This window comes from Thunnus maccoyii, chromosome 12 (assembly GCF_910596095.1).
Source record: "Thunnus maccoyii chromosome 12, fThuMac1.1, whole genome shotgun sequence".
NCBI lineage: Eukaryota > Metazoa > Chordata > Actinopteri > Scombriformes > Scombridae > Thunnus > Thunnus maccoyii.
The window spans coordinates 31003794-31022221 of NC_056544.1; the positions used below are offsets into that span (position 1 = coordinate 31003794).

At 37.2% G+C, this 18428-nt stretch overlaps 2 protein-coding genes and 1 gene segment (V, D, J or C); all 3 read right to left on the reverse strand.

Moving 5' to 3' along the window:
- Window positions 1-108: 108 nt before the first annotated feature.
- On the reverse strand, window positions 109-5938 carry LOC121908933 (immunoglobulin lambda-1 light chain-like). The gene is made up of 6 exons (XM_042429267.1): window positions 5737-5938; window positions 5327-5644; window positions 3353-3391; window positions 1568-1876; window positions 1361-1435; window positions 109-438 (listed from the first exon to the last, which is right to left on the reverse strand). Exons 1-6 carry the CDS (start codon window positions 5777-5779, stop codon window positions 290-292), a joined length of 933 nt encoding a protein of 310 aa, XP_042285201.1. The 5' UTR covers window positions 5780-5938; the 3' UTR covers window positions 109-289.
- Window positions 5939-7791: 1853 nt separating this feature from the next.
- On the reverse strand, window positions 7792-11524 carry LOC121908922. Of its 2 annotated transcripts, none has more exons than XM_042429259.1 (4): window positions 11107-11524; window positions 9325-9633; window positions 9132-9188; window positions 7792-8168 (listed from the first exon to the last, which is right to left on the reverse strand). In XM_042429259.1, the coding sequence occupies exons 1-4, from the start codon at window positions 11231-11233 to the stop codon at window positions 8020-8022; spliced, it is 642 nt and encodes a 213-aa protein (XP_042285193.1). In that variant the 5' UTR covers window positions 11234-11524; the 3' UTR covers window positions 7792-8019. The 2 variants fall into 2 exon arrangements, with proteins under 2 accessions (XP_042285193.1, XP_042285192.1); XM_042429258.1 differs by having other exon boundaries at window positions 9132-9191.
- Window positions 11525-12952: 1428 nt separating this feature from the next.
- On the reverse strand, window positions 12953-13629 carry LOC121908924. The segment is given in 2 exon segments: window positions 12953-13323; window positions 13416-13629. Coding segments are annotated over 2 exon segments (381 nt in total).
- Between the last annotated feature and the right edge of the window lie 4799 nt (window positions 13630-18428).

Sequence of the window (18428 nt, forward strand, 5' to 3'; positions counted from 1 at the left end):
TATATTTTCTATGTTTATTTTTATTTTTTGTACAATAAAAGTCAACATTAAAAGTAGGAAACAAAACAAACCTGAGCTAAAAAAGTAACTGTTAAGGTTTAATTTGTAAATATATATGTGTATATATGTATTTCTATATTTAGCAAAACTGTATCTAACTTGTGCATAAAGAGAGAAAATGTAAAACCAACCACAACACGTCATAAGTGACATTTGTGAACACTGATCAAAGTGATAAATGAGATGAATTGATGAGATGTGATGGTGAGAAAAGGTGAGCAGAAAACAGTCAGTCAGCATGTGTGCAGTTGGTGGACGGTCCCTTGTTTCTGAGGATCATCAGCAGAGAGAGTCCACAGCAGTACACCAGACTCTTCACTATCAGCACTGTGTACAGCACACAGAGCAGCTTCACCTGGTACTGAGACTGGAAGGACACTGACACACACACACACACACACACACACACACACACACAGGTCAGTCTTCTCTCCACACTGTTTCAGTCTGTTCAACTGTGGACATTTCATCACAATATCATCATATTTTCTTCAGTAGAACTTGGACTTTTCCAGACGGGACGACCAGCTTTACATGAAGACAGGGGTCGACTACAGTTTGACTGACAGCTCAAAGGCCCTTATTAAATACAACAAGTCAGGGCCGGACCCAGCTTTTTAGGGGCCCGAAACAGGATTTGATTTCCTGTTTTCAACTTAAAATAACTTTTGAATCCACAACTAACTACAATTTATAACAATTAAAATCACTGAAGGATAAAAAGCAAAGTCCAAATACTGTTTAAAAACACACAGGTTACTATAGATTTGAAGTTTTTACCACTTGGGGGCAGAAGAACTCCACAACAAGCTAACAAACTCCTCTCTGACATATTATGGTCTGTCTGCTGTTTGCTGCTGGGCAGGTAGTGTACAGTGGGTTTATCAGGAAACAGCTGCTGCTGCTGCTGGAAACACTGAGACTGAAGCAGACAGGAAATGTGCTGCAAAACCACAACTAGGAGCTAAAAGAGGCTAAAAAGCTCATTTAGTCATTAGATTCATTCTTAATATAAAACTATTGATTAGTGGAGCTTTAAGATATACTCCCTAAACTTGTTCTATCACCCTGGAGGCCTAAAACTGAGTATAGCGCCCCCAAAAGGTGTTATTTGTCAGCCTGTGAAGTGAAAGCTCTCTCAGTGGGACTTGTTGTGCTGTGGGACACTCTAACAGAATCAGGGAGTGTATGTTTAAATCCTTCAATGATGAGCAGAAAGTGAACAGACTGATATGCAGCCCTAACTGCAGCAGGACATTGGAGCTGTCAGAGCATGCAGAGAGGCAGCAGGTGATCTTACAGTCAGCTTGCTGCAGAGCTGGCAGGTCTGCTGGCTCTCTCTCTGGAGGACAGGAGGCTGCTGGAGCTGGAAGCTCTGAAACACAAAAGGAGTCAAATGTTTGGAGTTGCAGTGAGAAATGTCAGTGCTCTGCTCCTCTGCTCTCTCTGACAGCTTCTCCAGATGAAGCTGAATCACTGCTGAACACAGTCACCAAGCCTTCATTACCTTGTTCTGTTTGGGCCTCCACTGTTCCCCCCTCGTGCTTGACGGAGCAGCGGTATTTATATGTGCTGTTCTCTTGCTGATTGAGCAGCAGGATGGCGACGGTGCGTCCCGGCTCTCTGAGCTCCAGCTGCTCTCCCTCATCACGGGGCAGATCCTCCAGCGTGCCGTTCTTCTTCTGTCTTTTCCAGGAGAACTGGACCAGAGGAGGAGACATGGCTGAGGCCAGACACAGCAGGGAGCTCTTCCCCTCCAGGTGGGCTCTGGATGCTGCTGGGTACACGCTCACCACGGGCTTCACTACCTGCTCATCTGAAGTTTGACAGCAGCAACAAGCAGCACAGACACACATTCACACAGTCAACAGCAGCTTACAGCACTGCACTGCATTCAGTCTGATCCTGGAAACTACATGATCACTAAACTACTCATCAATACACCACAAACATCATCTACTGGACACTGTATCAATAATCATATCAAACTAAAGCATCATGGAAGCTCATCATATGTCATATATAAAGATTCAAACATCATTTACCACTTTATCAATTTTTAACACAACATTAGTTACTAATATAATAGAGTTTATAAAATATAAAATATATCATGACATAACAGCCTCATATAAAATACATTTGCTAGTGATTATAGTGTTTTATGTAAAATATATTTACCAACATATACTTTAATTAATAAAAATCAATAAATAATTTTAATACGAGTTTTATCTTTTACTTAAAACAATATTACCACCACCACGACTACCATGTTCAGATACGTCTAATATAATATAATATAATATAATATAATATAATATGATGACGTTTGTCTTAATAAAATTTAAAGTATAGTTTTATTACTTGGTTAAAATATATTATATTTATGTTACATTTGTAAATGATTATAGTGTTTTACATGAAGTTCATTTACCAGCATATACTTTACTCTAATCAGACACACAATACATCAATACTTTTAACAACTTTTTAAAGAGTTTTAGTTTTTATATAAAACACAATTACCACAACATGTTCAGATATGTAAATAAAATATAATATAATAATATAAATATAATTAAATCACAACATGTATATTATCTGATTCATTATATTTTCTATCAAACACTTTCTAAAATATTTTTTAACATTATATATTTGACATCATGTTGATTTCATAAACCATATTTATATTAAATATGGATTAAGATATACAATTATACATTTTATCTATAAATTATATTTAGCTTCATCACACATTTAAAATGAGTTTGCCTTCATGCATTAATTTATCTTCCACTAAAAGACATATTTATCATCATAAACACACAATTATCATGAGATACATTTTACCATTTACAAATATATACTGTATATTTAACACACAATATGTTTATCACTATTTGCTTCTAAAATGACATTTAGGAACATTTATTAAATGATGTTTCACATCATATATCATCTTGTTTTTAATAAACAGGAGCTGCTGCTGAATCAGTGAGATTATTAAATACTGTTTATTTGTAACATTACTGATATCAGACTTTTTGGCTGTAAACCAACTTTGATGTGATGCATAAATAAAGAAGAACTTGTGGTGTGCAGTGAGATTTGAAGCTCTTTTCAGGAGTTATTGATTAGTTTTATGGAAGAATGGCTGCATCAAGAATTCTCTACTAAATATGAAAAAACTAACATGTAAAGCCTGAAGCAGCAGAAACTAAAACTAAAAACACATTTTCAACTTGTTCAATAAAACAACTGAAGGAAAATGAAAGTTTAGTCTTACCTGTTACATACAGTTTAGTTCCAGAGCCAAAGATGAGTCCTCACAGTGAATGAGACTGTGACAAAAACCTGTCTGCTGTTGAATGTGTCAGCTGAGGTGAAGGAATCCAAATTATGAACCAGTATCATATTTCATCTCCATGATGTGTTTCTCTAATGTTCATATCAACATGACTGTCTCTTCTTTTATTTGATTTTAGCCACATTAGCAGTGCGACTATATGGATGCTAATGTCAGTCGGTTGGTCGGTCCACCACTTAAGTGCAGATCCATTGGATCTGATTGTGGATCAAAGGACGGATGGATTGTTCATTAAATGTTGTGCAGACGTTCACGGTCCCCAGAGGATTCAATTATTTATTTGACTTGATTGATTCTAACTTTTAATCTAGCGCCACCAGCAGGTTGACATGTTTGGTTCAGACTGAAATATCTTTTCATCTATTGGATGGATTGTCATGTAATTTAGTAGAAATATTCATGTTCCCCTCAGGATGAATTATAATAACTTTGATCCTCTGACTTTTCCTCTAGCGCCACCATCAGGTCAACATTTAAACTCAACTAAGAACTCATTTAAAATCAAACTGACATTTGTAATGATGCAAATTACTTAAAGCTGCTATAATCAATATTTTTATAATAACCATGATGTGTCAGTGTGTAATGTGTTGGTCGTGGCTCGTAGTGATGAACCTACAGAGAATTATCAGTGACTCTGCAGCTCCTCTCGGCTTTACGGAGCTTTATAGTGAGTTTCAGCTCATTGTTTATCTGTCCGGCTGCAACTTTACTGTTTTGTTAAATAAAAAAATGAAAGTTCAAAAGTTGTAAAGTTCACATTTGAGGAGATTTGTTGAGTATTATGAACTAAACCAAGTTAGGATGACATTAGTACCTGTGCTGCCATGCAGGTACATTTTCATAGGAGCTGTAGTTTTTGTTTGCTTGTCAATCAATTGATGTTTAACATTTTGAATCACATAAAGGATTAAATTTCTAATAGTAAATGCTGTAGTGGAGCCATTTGTCTTAGAATATGGACAGTAAACATCAGAACCTGTGGTTAAGGTTTAGTTAGGTTTAGGTAAAGATCATGGTTTGGGTTAAAATGACTTCCTGGTTAAGATGAGGGGAGCTGCGTCGTCATGGTTACAATAATAAACACGTGGTTAAAGTTAGGAAATGATGGTGGTCGTGTTAAAAGAAACAAACAGTGTCTGCTGTCGTTTCTCTTGTGAAGACAGTCTCAGCTGCTCACAGAGCAAAATCCATTTACATTTACCACATTTCTGTTGAGGGGAAATTGTCATAAATCCAAGAATTGTGTTGAATCTTTTACTAAAGTGAAATTATCTGTTGAAATCTGCTCAAAGATGTGACGTGAAGAATGCTGCCTGAAGGCTTTTATTGTGAAAGAGACACAGGAAGTGTTTTCATTAACAGCGGATTATTATTGTGAAGGAGGAATGAACTTTATTCCAGCAGCAGGTCAAAGAAAACCATTTTTATCTTCATCTCAAACTTTCAACTCTGTCAAACATCTTTTTCTATTTATTATTTTCTCAATTTTTGTTATTAAATCAAATGTTAATAAAGTTTCACTTTTGATCTCTCCATTATTTGTCTCTTTTATCTGTGTTATATTGTTGTTTGTTTGTTTGTCTTCATCTTGTTGTATCATTGTGCTTCTGTGTTGCTCCTTTGTTCTCACTGTGTGGAACAACAGGAAACCTGCTGAAAAAGCTGATAAATAATATCAATGAAATATAATGTTTAAATCAAAATCCTGACACCAACAGACAAACATTTAGTCCTCAGCTCAGTTTGTTAGTGACTCTGGCTGAGATGGAGGTGAAATATGTGAACCTGGGCTGTGGTTTACTGCTCTCTTCCTGTCACAAACACTGTTTGACATCTGTTCATCTGGAGGTTTTTGTACAGGCTGCAGGGATCATTTCTCACTGTGGGAACCATCTTTCCAACACGAGCAGTAGTAGGTGGCTGAATGTGAGAGTTTAACTGTTTGGATCTTCACCTCACAGCCCTTCCCTTTATTTACAGGTGAGAAATCATCTTTCTGAGGATGATTGTAACTTCCACCTATGACACCAGTGTTCTTGTTAATATAAAGAATCCTTCTGAATGTTTCTTTGTCTTTCTTCTGGTACCAGTATACATAATTATCATTACACTGGTCAGTCCCTCCACAGCTGAAGGAGACGTTTTCACCAACTCTCCTGGTCAATGTTAAATCATCCTGAATCAGGTCTGCTGCCATGGCAACCAGCGCTGTAGAGAAACAGACACACAGATGAAGGTCAGTGTGACAGTATTTGTTAAAGGTTGAGTTTGTTGGCTCCTGATTGGCTGGAAACACTCACCTGAACACAGACAGCACAGAGCAGCAGCTGGGAGGAAAAGCATTTTGTGCAGTGGTGTTTCCTCTGGTGAACCTGGGGAGAAGTGGCGCTCTGATGCAGCTGAGGCCAAACAAGGACGAGCTGTGAGATCAGACGAGGGCCACGTGGTTTCTAACAGCTCCTCAAACCTCCCATCAGCCCCTGCGGCGGACAGATAAGGCTGCTGCTGCTGCTGTGTGGTTTTACATTTCAGTTTAATAAATAAATTGAATTTCCTGCATCATCTGATGGTATCATGCATTCATTGACGTTCTCTTTTAACACTGAGTTTAGACACATTTCCTCAAATTGACAGATTTGGTATTTTTGGAAGCTTTGTGATCTCTACTGGAATTAGAAATAAAGTTCTGAGGGTTTAGTTTGTAGAGACGAAGCCACCGGAGGGTTCAGAAGAGTTTAAAGTCAGGTGTCGTCTACATGTCTCTTTGGTGGAACTGATAACAACCCATCTGCAACATGAGGAGACACAACTACACACTGCTTTACTGATTTATTGTATTTTTTAAGTTACTATATCTTTTTTTTAATCTAAATTTAAAATATTAATCTCAAAAGTAACTACAGCAACAAAAACACAATATTTTCCTCTGAAGTGTTGTGTAGTAGAGGTTTAAAGTAGTTTAAAATGGAAAAACTCAAGTTAAATACAAGTACTGTAAAACTGTACTTGAGTACATTAACTGAGTAAATGTACTTATTTACTTTTCACCTCTGTAGGAAAAAACAGCTGGATGTAATTTCATCATTTTTCTTTTTTTTTTTGTTATTTTAGCGTCATTTATTTTTCCACATGTTGCGCCCTGCAGTTAAACAGCCCGATTATTTGACATATACATTCTATATACAATATGAATATATAAAATAAAATATATAAGATATTTAGACTAAATATTACTTAAATATGATCAAAATATGTTTTTCCACTGTAAATATTTTGCGTAACATACATCATTTTAGTCTGATCTGAATATTTGTGTTACAGTTACAATCATTTAGAGGCTATTTGTAGTCTAATGAATGAATCTTTTTTACCGCCATTCTGTATAATCCAATATCTTTAATAAAATTTCACAATATTATCTGCTACTGAATATCAGTTTATAAATCAAAGTTCAATTTCACGTGTTTTTAAATAAAAAAAGGTTTTAAAATTTTATTTCTGATATTCTAATATTAATTTGTACTAGTGCAGTGTTTGTTCAAAATATGTCTGTTATGAATGGGTTGATTACTTGGCCTCTGGTGTTGCTGCTTGCAGATTTCTCGAGAACCACTCATCCAAACAACTTCACACTCGACGCTGCACTTCATTGTGTCCTCAGCAAAACACCAGACAAGTGTGAAGTCGATCGGATGAACTGTTGTAGAGAAAATCGACACACATACAAACAGACAGACAGAGACTCCTTCCATTTTAGTTAAATATATTCAAATGTAATTCTAATATTAGAAAATCTATAATAAAAGAAAATTCAACCTATTTGCAAATAACTAGACAGATTATTGAAGTGATCACATTTAAAAATGACAATTGTATGATAAGTTACAACAACAAGATAATCAACTAAATAAAACATTAAAGGTGTAAAATATTTAACCATAGATCTTATTTAATTATATGTTTTTTTATTGTTCATTGAGAAGTGACTATTGATTGGGAATAAACTAGAGCATCATAACACTGCAATAAAATTATATAAGTAGTAAGTGTTCAGGTGTTATTTGCAAATATACCGTATTTTTTAGGGCATAACACATTAAAATCAGTTCAGAGACACAAATTTTGAAGGAAAATCAACAAAAACAAAGAACTTCATAAAACACAGACACTGTGATGTTACACTTTATTAAGAATATCAAAGTTATGAATTAAAAAGACAAATCTAACTTTGCAGAATGTATTGAACACAAAATAATAAATGTAATAAAGGTTTGAAAAACACTAAAAACTAAATTATATTTTCTATGTTTATTTGTATTTTTTGTATAATACAAGTCAACATTAAAAGTAGGAAACAAAACAAACTTGAGCTAAAAAGGTAACTGTTAAGGTTTAATTTGTAAATATATATGTGTATATATGTATTTATATATTCAGCACAACTGTATCTAACTTGTGCATAAAGAGAGAAAATGTAAAACCAAGCACAACACGTCATAAGTGACATTTGTGAACACTGATCAAAGTGATAAATGAGATGAACTGATGAGATGTGATGGTGAGAAAAGGTGAGCAGAAAACAGTCAGTCAGCATGTGTGCAGTTGGTGGACGGTCCCTTGTTTCTGAGGATCATCAGCAGAGAGAGTCCACAGCAGTACACCAGACTCTTCACTATCAGCACTGTGTACAGCACACAGAGCAGCTTCACCTGGTACTGAGACTGGAAGGACACTGACACACACACACACACACACACACACACACACACACACACACACACACACACACACACACACACACACACACACACACACAGGTCAGTCTTCTCTCCACACTGTTTCAGTCTGTTCAACTGTGGACATTTCATCACAATATCATCACATTTTCTTCAGTAGAACTTGGACTTTTCCAGACGGGACGACCAGCTTTACATGAAGACAGGGGTCGACTACAGTTTGACTGACAGCTCAAAGGCCCTTATTAAATACAACAAGTCAGGGCCGGACCCAGCTTTTTAGGGGCCCGAAACAAGATTTGATTTCCTGTTTTCAACTTAAAATAACTTTTGAATCCACAACTAACTACAATTTATAACAATTAAAATCACTCAAGGATAAAAAGCAAAGTCCAAATACTGTTTAAAAACACACAGGTTACTATAGATTTGAAGTTTTTACCACTTGGGGGCAGAAGAACTCCACAACAAGCTAACAAACTCCTCTCTGACATATTATGGTCTGTCTGCTGTTTGCAGCTGGGCAGCTAGTGTACAGTGGGTTTATCAGGAAACAGCTGCTGCTGCTGGAAACACTGAGACTGAACTAGACAGGAAATGTGCTGCAAAACCACAACTAGGAGCTAAAAGAGGCTAAAAAGCTCATTTAGTCATTAGATTCATTCTTAATATAAAACTATTGATTAGTGGAGCTTTAAGATATACTCCCTAAACTTGTTCTATCACCCTCGAGGCCTAAAACTGAGTATAGCGCCCCCAAAAGGTGTTATTTGTCAGCCTGTGAAGTGAAAGCTCTCTCAGTGGGACTTGTTGTGCTGTGGGACACTCTAACAGAATCAGGGAGTGTATGTTTAAATCCTTCAATGATGAGCAGAAAGTGAACAGACTGATATGCAGCCCTAACTGCAGCAGGACATTGGAGCTGTCAGAGCATGCAGAGAGGCAGCAGGTGATCTTACAGTCAGCTTGCTGCAGAGCTGGCAGGTCTGCTGGCTCTCTCTCTGGAGGACAGGAGGCTGCTGAAAACACAAAAGGAGTCAAATGTTTGGAGTTGCAGTGAGAAATGTCAGTGCTCTGCTCCTCTGCTCTCTCTGACAGCGTCTCCAGATGAAGCTGAATCACTGCTGAACACAGTCACCAAGCCTTCATTACCTTGTTCTGTTTGGGCCTCCACTGTTATCCCCTCGTGCTTGACGTAGCAGTGGTATTTATATGTGCTGTTCTCTTGCTGATGGAGCAGCAGGATGGCGACGGTGCGTCCCGGCTCTCTGAGCTCCAGCTGCTGTCCCTCAGCAAGGGTCAGATTCTCCAGCGGGCCGTTCTTCTTCTGTCTTTTCCAGGAGAACTGGACCAGAGGAGGAGACATGGCTGAGGCCAGACACAGCAGGGAGCTCTTCCCCTCCAGGTGGGCTCTGGATGCTGCTGGGTACACGCTCACCACGGGCTTCACTACCTGCTCAACTGAAGTTTGACAGCAGCAACAAGCAGCACAGACACACATTCACACAGTCAACAGCAGCTTACAGCACTGCACTGCATTCAGTCTGATCCTGGAAACTACATGATCACTAAACTACTCATCAATACACCACAAACATCATCTACTGGACACTGTATCAATAATCATATCAAACTAAAGCATCATGGAAGCTCATCATATGTCATATATAAAGATTAAAACATCATTTACCACTTTATCAATATTTACCACAACATTAGTTACTAATATAATAGAGTTTATAAATATAAAATATATCATGACATAACAGCCTCATATAAAATACATTTGCTAGTGATTATAATGTTTTATGTAAAATATATTTACCAACATATACTTTAATTAATAAAAATGAATAAATAATTTTCACATGAGTTTTATCTTTTACTTAAAACAATATTACCACCACCACGACTACCATGTTCAGATACGTCTAATATAATATAATATAATATAATATAATATGATGATGTTTGTCTTAGTAAGATTTGAAGTATAGTTTTATTACTTGGTTAAAATATATTATATTTATGTTACATTTGTAAATGATTATAGTGTTTATATGAAGTTCATTTACCAGCATATACTTTACTCTAATCAGACACACAATACATCAATACTTTTAACAACTTTTTAAAGAGTTTTAGCTTTTATATAAAACACAATTACCACAACATGTTCAGATATGTAAATAAAATATAATATAATAATATAAATATAATTAAATCACAACATGTATATTATCTGATTCATTATATTTTCTATCAAACCCTTTCTAATATATTTTTTAACATTATATATTTGACATCATGTTGATTTCATAAACCAATATGATTTATATTAAATATGGATTAAGATATACAATTATACATTTTATCTATAAATTATATTTAGCTTCATCACACATTTAAAATGAGTTTGCCTTCATGCATTAATTTATCTTCCACTAAAAGACATATTTATCATCATAAACACACAATTATCATGAGATACATTTTACCATTTACAAATATATACTGTATATTTAACACACAATATATTTATCACTATTTGCTTCTAAAATTACATTTAGGAACATTTATTAAATGATGTTTCACATCATATATCATCTTGTTTTTAATAAACAGGAGCTGCTGCTGAATCAGTGAGATTATTAAATACTGTTTATTTGTAACATTACTGATATCAGACTTTTTGGCTGTAAACAAACTTTGATGTGATGCATAAATAAAGAAGAACTTGTGGTGTGCAGTGAGATTTGAAGCTCTTTTCAGGAGTTATTGATTAGTTTTATGGAAGAATGGCTGCATCAAGAATTCTCTACTAAATATGAAAAAACTAACATGTAAAGCCTGAAGCAGCAGAAACTAAAACTAAAAACACATTTTCAACTTGTTCAATAAAACAACTGAAGGAAAATGAAAGTTTAGTCTTACCTACATACAGTTTAGTTCCAGAGACAAAGATCCAGTCGCTCACAGTGAATGAGACTGTGACAAAAACCTGTCTGCTGTTGAATGTGTCAGCTGAGGTGAACGAATCCAAATTATGAACCAGTATCATATTTCATCTCCATGATGTGTTTCTCTAATGTTCATATCAACATGACTGTCTCTTCTTTTATTTGATTTTAGCCACATTAGCAGTGTGACTATATGGATGCTAATGTCAGTCGGTTGGTCGGTCCACCACTTAAGTGCAGATCCATTGGATCTGATTGTGGATCAAAGGACGGATGGATTGTTCATTAAATGTTGTGCAGACGTTCACGGTCCCCAGAGGATTCAATTATTTATTTGACTTGATTGATTCTAACTTTGAATCTAGCGCCACCAGCAGGTTGACATGTTTGGTCCAGACTGAAATATCTTTTCATCTATTGGATGGATTGTCATGTAATTTAGTAGAAATATACATGTTCCCCTCAGGATGAATTATAATAACTTTGATCCTCTGACTTTTCCTCTAGCGCCACCATCAGGTCAACATTTAAACTCAACTAAGAACTCATTTAAAATCAAACTGACATTTGTAATGATGCAAATTACTTAAAGCTGCTATAATCAATATTTTTATAATAACCATGATGTGTCAGTGTGTAATGTGTTGGTCGTGGCTCGTAGTGATGAACCTACAGAGAATTATCAGTGACTCTGCAGCTCCTCTCGGCTTTATGGAGTTCAAAAGTTGTAAAGTTCACATTTGAGGAGATTTGTTGAGTATTATGAACTGAACCAAGTTAGGATGACATTAGTACCTGTGCTGCCATGCAGGTACATTTTCATAGGAGCCGTAGTTTTTGTTTGCTTGTCAATCAATTGCTGTTTAACATTTTGAATCACATGAAGGATTAAATTTCTAATAGTAAATGCTGTAGTGGAGCCATTTGTCTTAGAATATGGACAGTAAACATCAGAACCTGTGGTTAAGGTTTAGTTAGGTTTAGGTAAAGATCGTGGTTTGGGTTAAAATGACTTCCTCCTTAAGATGAGGGGAGCTGCGTCGTCATGGTTACAATAATAAACACGTGGTTAAAGTTAGGAAATGATGGTGGTCGTGTTAAAAGAAACAAACAGTGTCTGCTGTCGTTTCTCTTGTGAAGACAGTCTCAGCTGCTCACAGAGCAAAATCCATTTACATTTACCACATTTCTGTTGAGGGGAAATTGTCATAAATCCAAGAATTGTGTTGAATCTTTTACTAAAGTGAAATTATCTGTTGAAATCTGCTCAAAGATGAGACGTGAAGAATGCTGCCTGAAGGCTTTTATTGTGAAAGAGCCACAGGAAGTCTTTTCATTAACAGCAGATTATTATTGTGAAGGAGGAATGAACTTTATTCCAGCAGCAGGTCAAAGAAGACCATTTTTATCTTCATCTCAAACTTTCAACTCTGTCAAACATCTTTTTCTATTTATTATTTTCTCAATTTTTGTTATTAAATCAAATGTTAATAAAGTTTCACTTTTGATCTCTCCATTATTTGTCTCTTTTATCTGTGTTACATTGTTTGTTTGTTTGTTTGTCTTCATCTTGTTGTATCATTGTGCTTCTGTGTTGCTCCTTTGTTCTCACTGTGTGGAACAACAGGAAACCTGCTGAAATAGCTGATAAATAATATCAATGAAATATAATGTTTAAATCAAAATCCTGACACCAACAGACAAACATTTAGTCCTCAGCTCAGTTTGTTAGTGACTCTGGCTGAGATGGAGGTGAAATATGTGAACCTGGGCTGTGGTTTACTGCTCTCTTCCTGTCACAAAAAACTGTTTGACATCTGTTCATCTGGAGGTTTTTGTACAGGCTGCAGGGATCATTTCTCACTGTGGGAACCACTTTTATAACAGGAGCAGTAGTAGGTGGCTGAATGTGAGGGTTGAACTGTCTGGATCAACAACTCACAGCCGTTCCCTTTATTTACAACTGAGAAATCATTATCCTGAGGATGATTGTAGCGACTTCCAATTGTACATGATGTCTTAGGAGAACGAAGGATCATTGTGAATGTTTCTGTGTCTTTCTTCTGGTACCAGTCCACATCATCATCACTACACTGGTTAGTTCCTCCACAGCTGAAGGAGACGTTTTGACCAGCTCTCCTGGTCAATGTTAAATCTTTCTGAATCAGGTCTGCTGCCATGGCAACCAGCGCTGTAGAGAAACAGACACACAGATGAAGGTGAGTGTGACAGTGTTTGTTAAAGGTTGAGTTTGTTGGCTCCTGATTGGCTGGAAACACTCACCTGAACACAGACAGCACAGAGCAGCAGCTGGGAGGAAAAGCATTTTGTGCAGTGGTGTTTCCTCTGGTGAACCTGGGGAGAAGTGGCGCTCTGATGCAGCTGAGGCCAAACAAGGACGAGCTGTGAGATCAGACGAGGGCCACGTGGTTTCTAACAGCTCCTCAAACCTCCCATCAGCCCCTGCGGCGGACAGATAAGGCTGCTGCTGCTGCTGCTGCTGCTGTGTGGTTTTCCTCTGCGTGGAGGAGCAACAGGCTGTACACAGTTACCATGGAGATGGACGTCACTGACACATCACTGTTTGATTGTTCACATGTGTTAATGTGAGAATTTATCAGCTCTATTCAAATATTTACAATCATTACAGCTGCATTTAAAAGAAGCAGAAACACAAACTCATATTAGTTTAACAATGAAAGTGATGGAGAGCAGAGACGGACTGATATTATCTCAACTGGTTTTTAAAATGATTTGACTCTTATTTTTTAATCATATGTTTTCCTCCACGTCTCTGTTTCTCTGTGTGCTTCACTTTCACTTTCTTCATCTTGATTTTAATCTGGCAGCAGATCAAAAATCTGGGACACAACAAAACACAAAAACATTCATGGAACCACAAACACGTTCAGGTTGGTGGTGAATTTAGCAACACAGATTGTTCTCTGTTGTTTGTAGAACAGATGTGATGAAAATAAAAAAAACTACAAATCCACAAAGCTCCTCCTGAACTGTGACTTTTGTTGTTATTCTTAATAATAATAATAATAATAATAATAATAATAATAATAATAATAATAATAATAATAATAATAATAATACCTTTCAGCTTCATATGCTTTGATACAAAGAAAACTGTATTTAAAAATATGTTTTTCAGATTCATTATTATCTCTTCTATGTTTTTATTTCAGAGTTGTTTTAAGTCTAATATTCTAATGTTAATTTGTGTATAATATTCAATTATTATTCTAATATTACAAAATCTACAATGAGAGAAAATTCAGCTTATTTTTAAATAACTGAATATTTATTCATGATTATTAAATCAAAGGTTGGTACCAAATACAACCTGCACCAGTCTACATGTTCAGCTGTTTTCAGGAGCAAAACCAAAAGTAACTCTCTCCCTTTTTATTATATAATATTCATAATATATTTTGCACATTATATTATATATTATTTATATTTTTCTAACATTTTATTAGACTTTAAAGCTGTAGTTTACATCTCATTCTCCACTTTATATTATATTACCTCTCTCTGCTCTGTGCTGAGCTGTCAGTAATAAAACCTTTACACTGCTGCCCTCATGTGGCTGCAACAACACATTGCTTCTACTACTACTAGTCTCTTCAAACTTTTGTTTTCATGACCCCAAATGTGTATAAAGAGTATATATGTTATATATGTGTGTGTGTGTATATATCATGTGTACATATAGTTTCATTTAATATTGTTTTAATTTCACTTACTTTGACACTTTCTTGTGTTTCTAATTCTTTTTTTAAAGTGTTTCCAAAGCACATTGAAACTGCCTCACTGTATGAACTGTGTTATATAATCAGACTTACTAGTACTGTTACTACTACTAGTACCAACAGACCTTTCTCACATCAGACATTGTGACTTATCTTAGCAGGAGAAGCAAGTGTGAGAACAAATGTTAATAATAACAAGAACTGCAACGACTAGTCAGTTGTATTGATGAGTCGATCGTGCAGCAAGGAAGGACTCACACACAGAGAACAAAAAAGAATTCAAACTAAAGTCTGGATTTTAAATATTTTTTATTTGTTACATTACAGGCCATACAGACAGTGAAACAATGTCCAAAAGTTCATACAGTGCAAGAGTGCAAATGTTTCAGTCAATGTTGAACTTTCCTCAGTGCAAAACGAAACATGCATGATGAGTCACCCTGTATGTGGGTTATTCTACAGGTTCACCTAATCAATGATCCAGGGCTTGAACACCCATGAAGCCAATTTCTAGCAGATCAAGTCATTACAAAGTCATTAGGATAATATAATTCCATAGCATGAACATATTCTCATACCCATACTGACATATAAACATACAAATGTTAGCTTTTACACTGGGAATAGGACCCACCGGTGCGGAAAGACAATAAGATGGAGTGACAGAAACAGGTCATATCTAATTCTTCATTCAAGCCACCAGAGTGTAACGTTTTAAGGTAGAAGATATACTGATCAGCCAAACCATTAAAACCACTGACAGATGAAGTGAATAACATTGATTATCTCATTAAAATGTCACCTGTCAAGGGGTGGGATATATTAGGCAGCAAGTGAACAGTCAGTTCTTGAAATTGATGTGTTGGAAGCAGGAAAAATGAGCAAGCGTAAGGATCTGATCCACTTTGACAAGGGACAAATTGTGATAGCTGGATGACTGAGTCAGAGCATCTCCAAAACAGCAAAAGTGGTCCAAGGAAGAACAAGCGGTGGACCTGTGACAGGGTCATGGGCACCTAAGGCTCACTGATGCACGTGGGAAGCGAAGGCTAGTCCATCTGGTCCGATCCCTCAGAAGAGCTACTGTAGCACAAATTGCTGAGAATCAATGCTGGCTATGATAGACAGGTGTCAGAACATGCTGACCTCTGTCCACCGCTGAAAGCACCTACAATGGGCACGTGAGCATCAGAACTGAACCATGGAGCAATGGAAGAAGGTGGCCTGGTCTGATGAATCATGTTTTCTTTTACATCATGTGGACAGTAAGCCTGCAACAGTTGTCGATGTTACCGGTGTTACACAGTGTTGGGACAGACACCAATTACATTACTTGCCCACCGTCCATACCATAGTTTTTCTTTTCTTTATACAAATAAACCCCATTCAGTTAAATTTAGTATATCAGCACCCACAGTCATCAAATGAAAACTTTAATTTGAGGACAACTCACTGGCTGCAGCCTGAAGCCCACCGTCACTAACTCTTAAGAGAAAAGAGATGGTACCAAGATGCACTATGGGAGGAAGACAAGCCTGTGGAGGCAGTGTGATGCTCTGAGCAATGTTCTGCTGGGAAACCTTGGGTCCTGGCATTCATGTGGATGTTACTTTGACACGTACCACCTACCTAAACATTGTTGCAGACCAAGTACACCCCTTCATGGTGTTGGGCCTCAACCATAGTGTCAGACAAAGGCAGGCCTACATGTAAACTCTGAAGCCTGACCAGGAGGCTTTAGAATTCATCATTGCCTTTACATTGTAACCGTGCCTGAAAGAAGCTTTGCTTTCTCCGTGAGCCAGTTTACTAAAGGAGGTAACCCTGTGCACGTGTAATTCCCCTCGCTGACTTTGCCCCATGTTCACCCGAACACAATCACCAGATCCAAGAGAGAGACCGCTGTTTGCAACCCACTGTTTTAACTGTGGCTGGAGAAGGAAAAAAGATTTCTTCACAGAGATGTGGATAACTTCTGTGCCTGGCTGTCTACCAACTGGGTCGACTACCAGCTGCCATCAGCCTTGAGGAACTAAGGACGGCACCGCTTGGACCACTCACTGTAGGACCCATGCTGGATTTTACTGACAGACTGAAAAACACATTGATTCACTTCCAAGAGTGATAAAAGTTAGAAGTCGTCTTGGCAGAGACTGTATTAGATTTTGTGTGTTAATAAGCTTGTTGCTTGTATTTTGTTGTGTGATTTGACGGGCCGCCGAGTCCTTTTGCCTGCTATACTCTGAGGAGTATTTGAAGTTGCTGCCTGTTTAGTTTGTTTTCACCACTCTAGACTATTTGTGTTGTCTGCTGTGTTTGTGCCACCGCGAGTGAAAAGTAAGTTGACAACGTGCGTACCGTTTACCGTCCGTATGCACGCTCTCTGTAGATAAAGCAACCACTGCGGTTGTGGGACCCTGCCGAGAATCGTTTTTTCCTCCTCTTTCTTCCCTCTCTCGCTACTAACCCACCCACACACACAAACCCATACACGCACCTCTATTACACATCTGACAGTCAGATAGCGTGTGACACAGAGCCACTCTGCCCCTCGTCATCTGCCATCAGACACGTGTGTTTGATAAGTTGAATTGGGTGAAATCGAGACACCGACCATCAGTTGGCACCATCTTGCTATTGTTTAACAGAAACGCTGCGGTCACATCCTCCACTTGATTCTTACGTGACATGACTTCCTCAAGTCATGCCAGCCATGTTGGATCTCGTGCGATGTCCTCTCGCCAGATCACATCCACCATCTTAGGTCGCGTGACGTCATCTGGCCAGATCATGTCCGCCATCTTGTCATCCACACACACGCTTCTGCTTACATGTGGTTGACCGTACACAGCTGCTGTTCTATGTGTATTGTTTGATTAGTATTTGTTGGTAGTATAGTTTTTGTTAATTGAAACATTTGTTGACTTTATTAATTCTTGTGGAGATTAATGAACACAGTTATAGCTTTAAAGAGAAGTCTTTTGTCATTATTGTGCATATTTATTGTGATAAGTGGCTGATTGAGAGTCAGAACTCTGGATTAAACCGTCACTGTTCACTCGTGGATGTTGACATCCCAGATATCGGCTCTACTAAGTGAACTATTTTGTTTATGAGAGTACCTTATTGATGCCTCGTATTATTAATTAATATTAATAATTTAATGGTTTAATAATTAATCATTATCTCTGATCATTATTATTTATTGCTAATAACCAAACACACTCATGCCAGCACAGACAATGGAAAAGGTATTCCCTGATGGCAGTGGCCTCTTTCAGCAGGATAATGCCTCACTGCCTCACTGCAAAAACTGTTCAGGAATGGTTTGAGGAACATGATCAAGAGTTCAAGGTGTTGCCTTGGCCTCCTAATCCCCCACATCTCAATCTGATCGAGCATTCGTGGGATGTGCCGGAAAAACAAGGTGTAGAGAGACAGACAGAGACTCCTTCCATTTATGTTAGATATATTCAATTATAATTCTAATATTACAAAATCTACAATATGAGAAAATGCAGCTTATTTGCAAATG

Excerpts from the sequence above, each read along its gene's own strand:
- LOC121908933 (XM_042429267.1), bottom strand. The coding sequence starts at position 5,779 with ATGCTTTTCCTCCCAGCTGCTGCTCTGTGCTGTCTGTGTTCAG. Across the intron at positions 1,877-3,352 it reads AACTAAACTGTATGTAACAG|ATGAGCAGGTAGTGAAGCCC; the intron begins GTAAGACTAAAC and ends GTCAAACTTCAG. Across the intron at positions 439-1,360 it reads AGCTCTGCAGCAAGCTGACT|TGTCCTTCCAGTCTCAGTAC; the intron begins GTAAGATCACCT and ends TGTGTGTGTCAG.
- LOC121908922 (XM_042429258.1), bottom strand. The coding sequence starts at position 11,233 with ATGATACTGGTTCATAATTTGGATTCGTTCACCTCAGCTGACACATTC. Across the intron at positions 9,634-11,106 it reads TGGAACTAAACTGTATGTAG|TTGAGCAGGTAGTGAAGCCC; the intron begins GTAAGACTAAAC and ends GTCAAACTTCAG. Across the intron at positions 8,169-9,131 it reads AGCTCTGCAGCAAGCTGACT|TGTCCTTCCAGTCTCAGTAC; the intron begins GTAAGATCACCT and ends TGTGTGTGTCAG.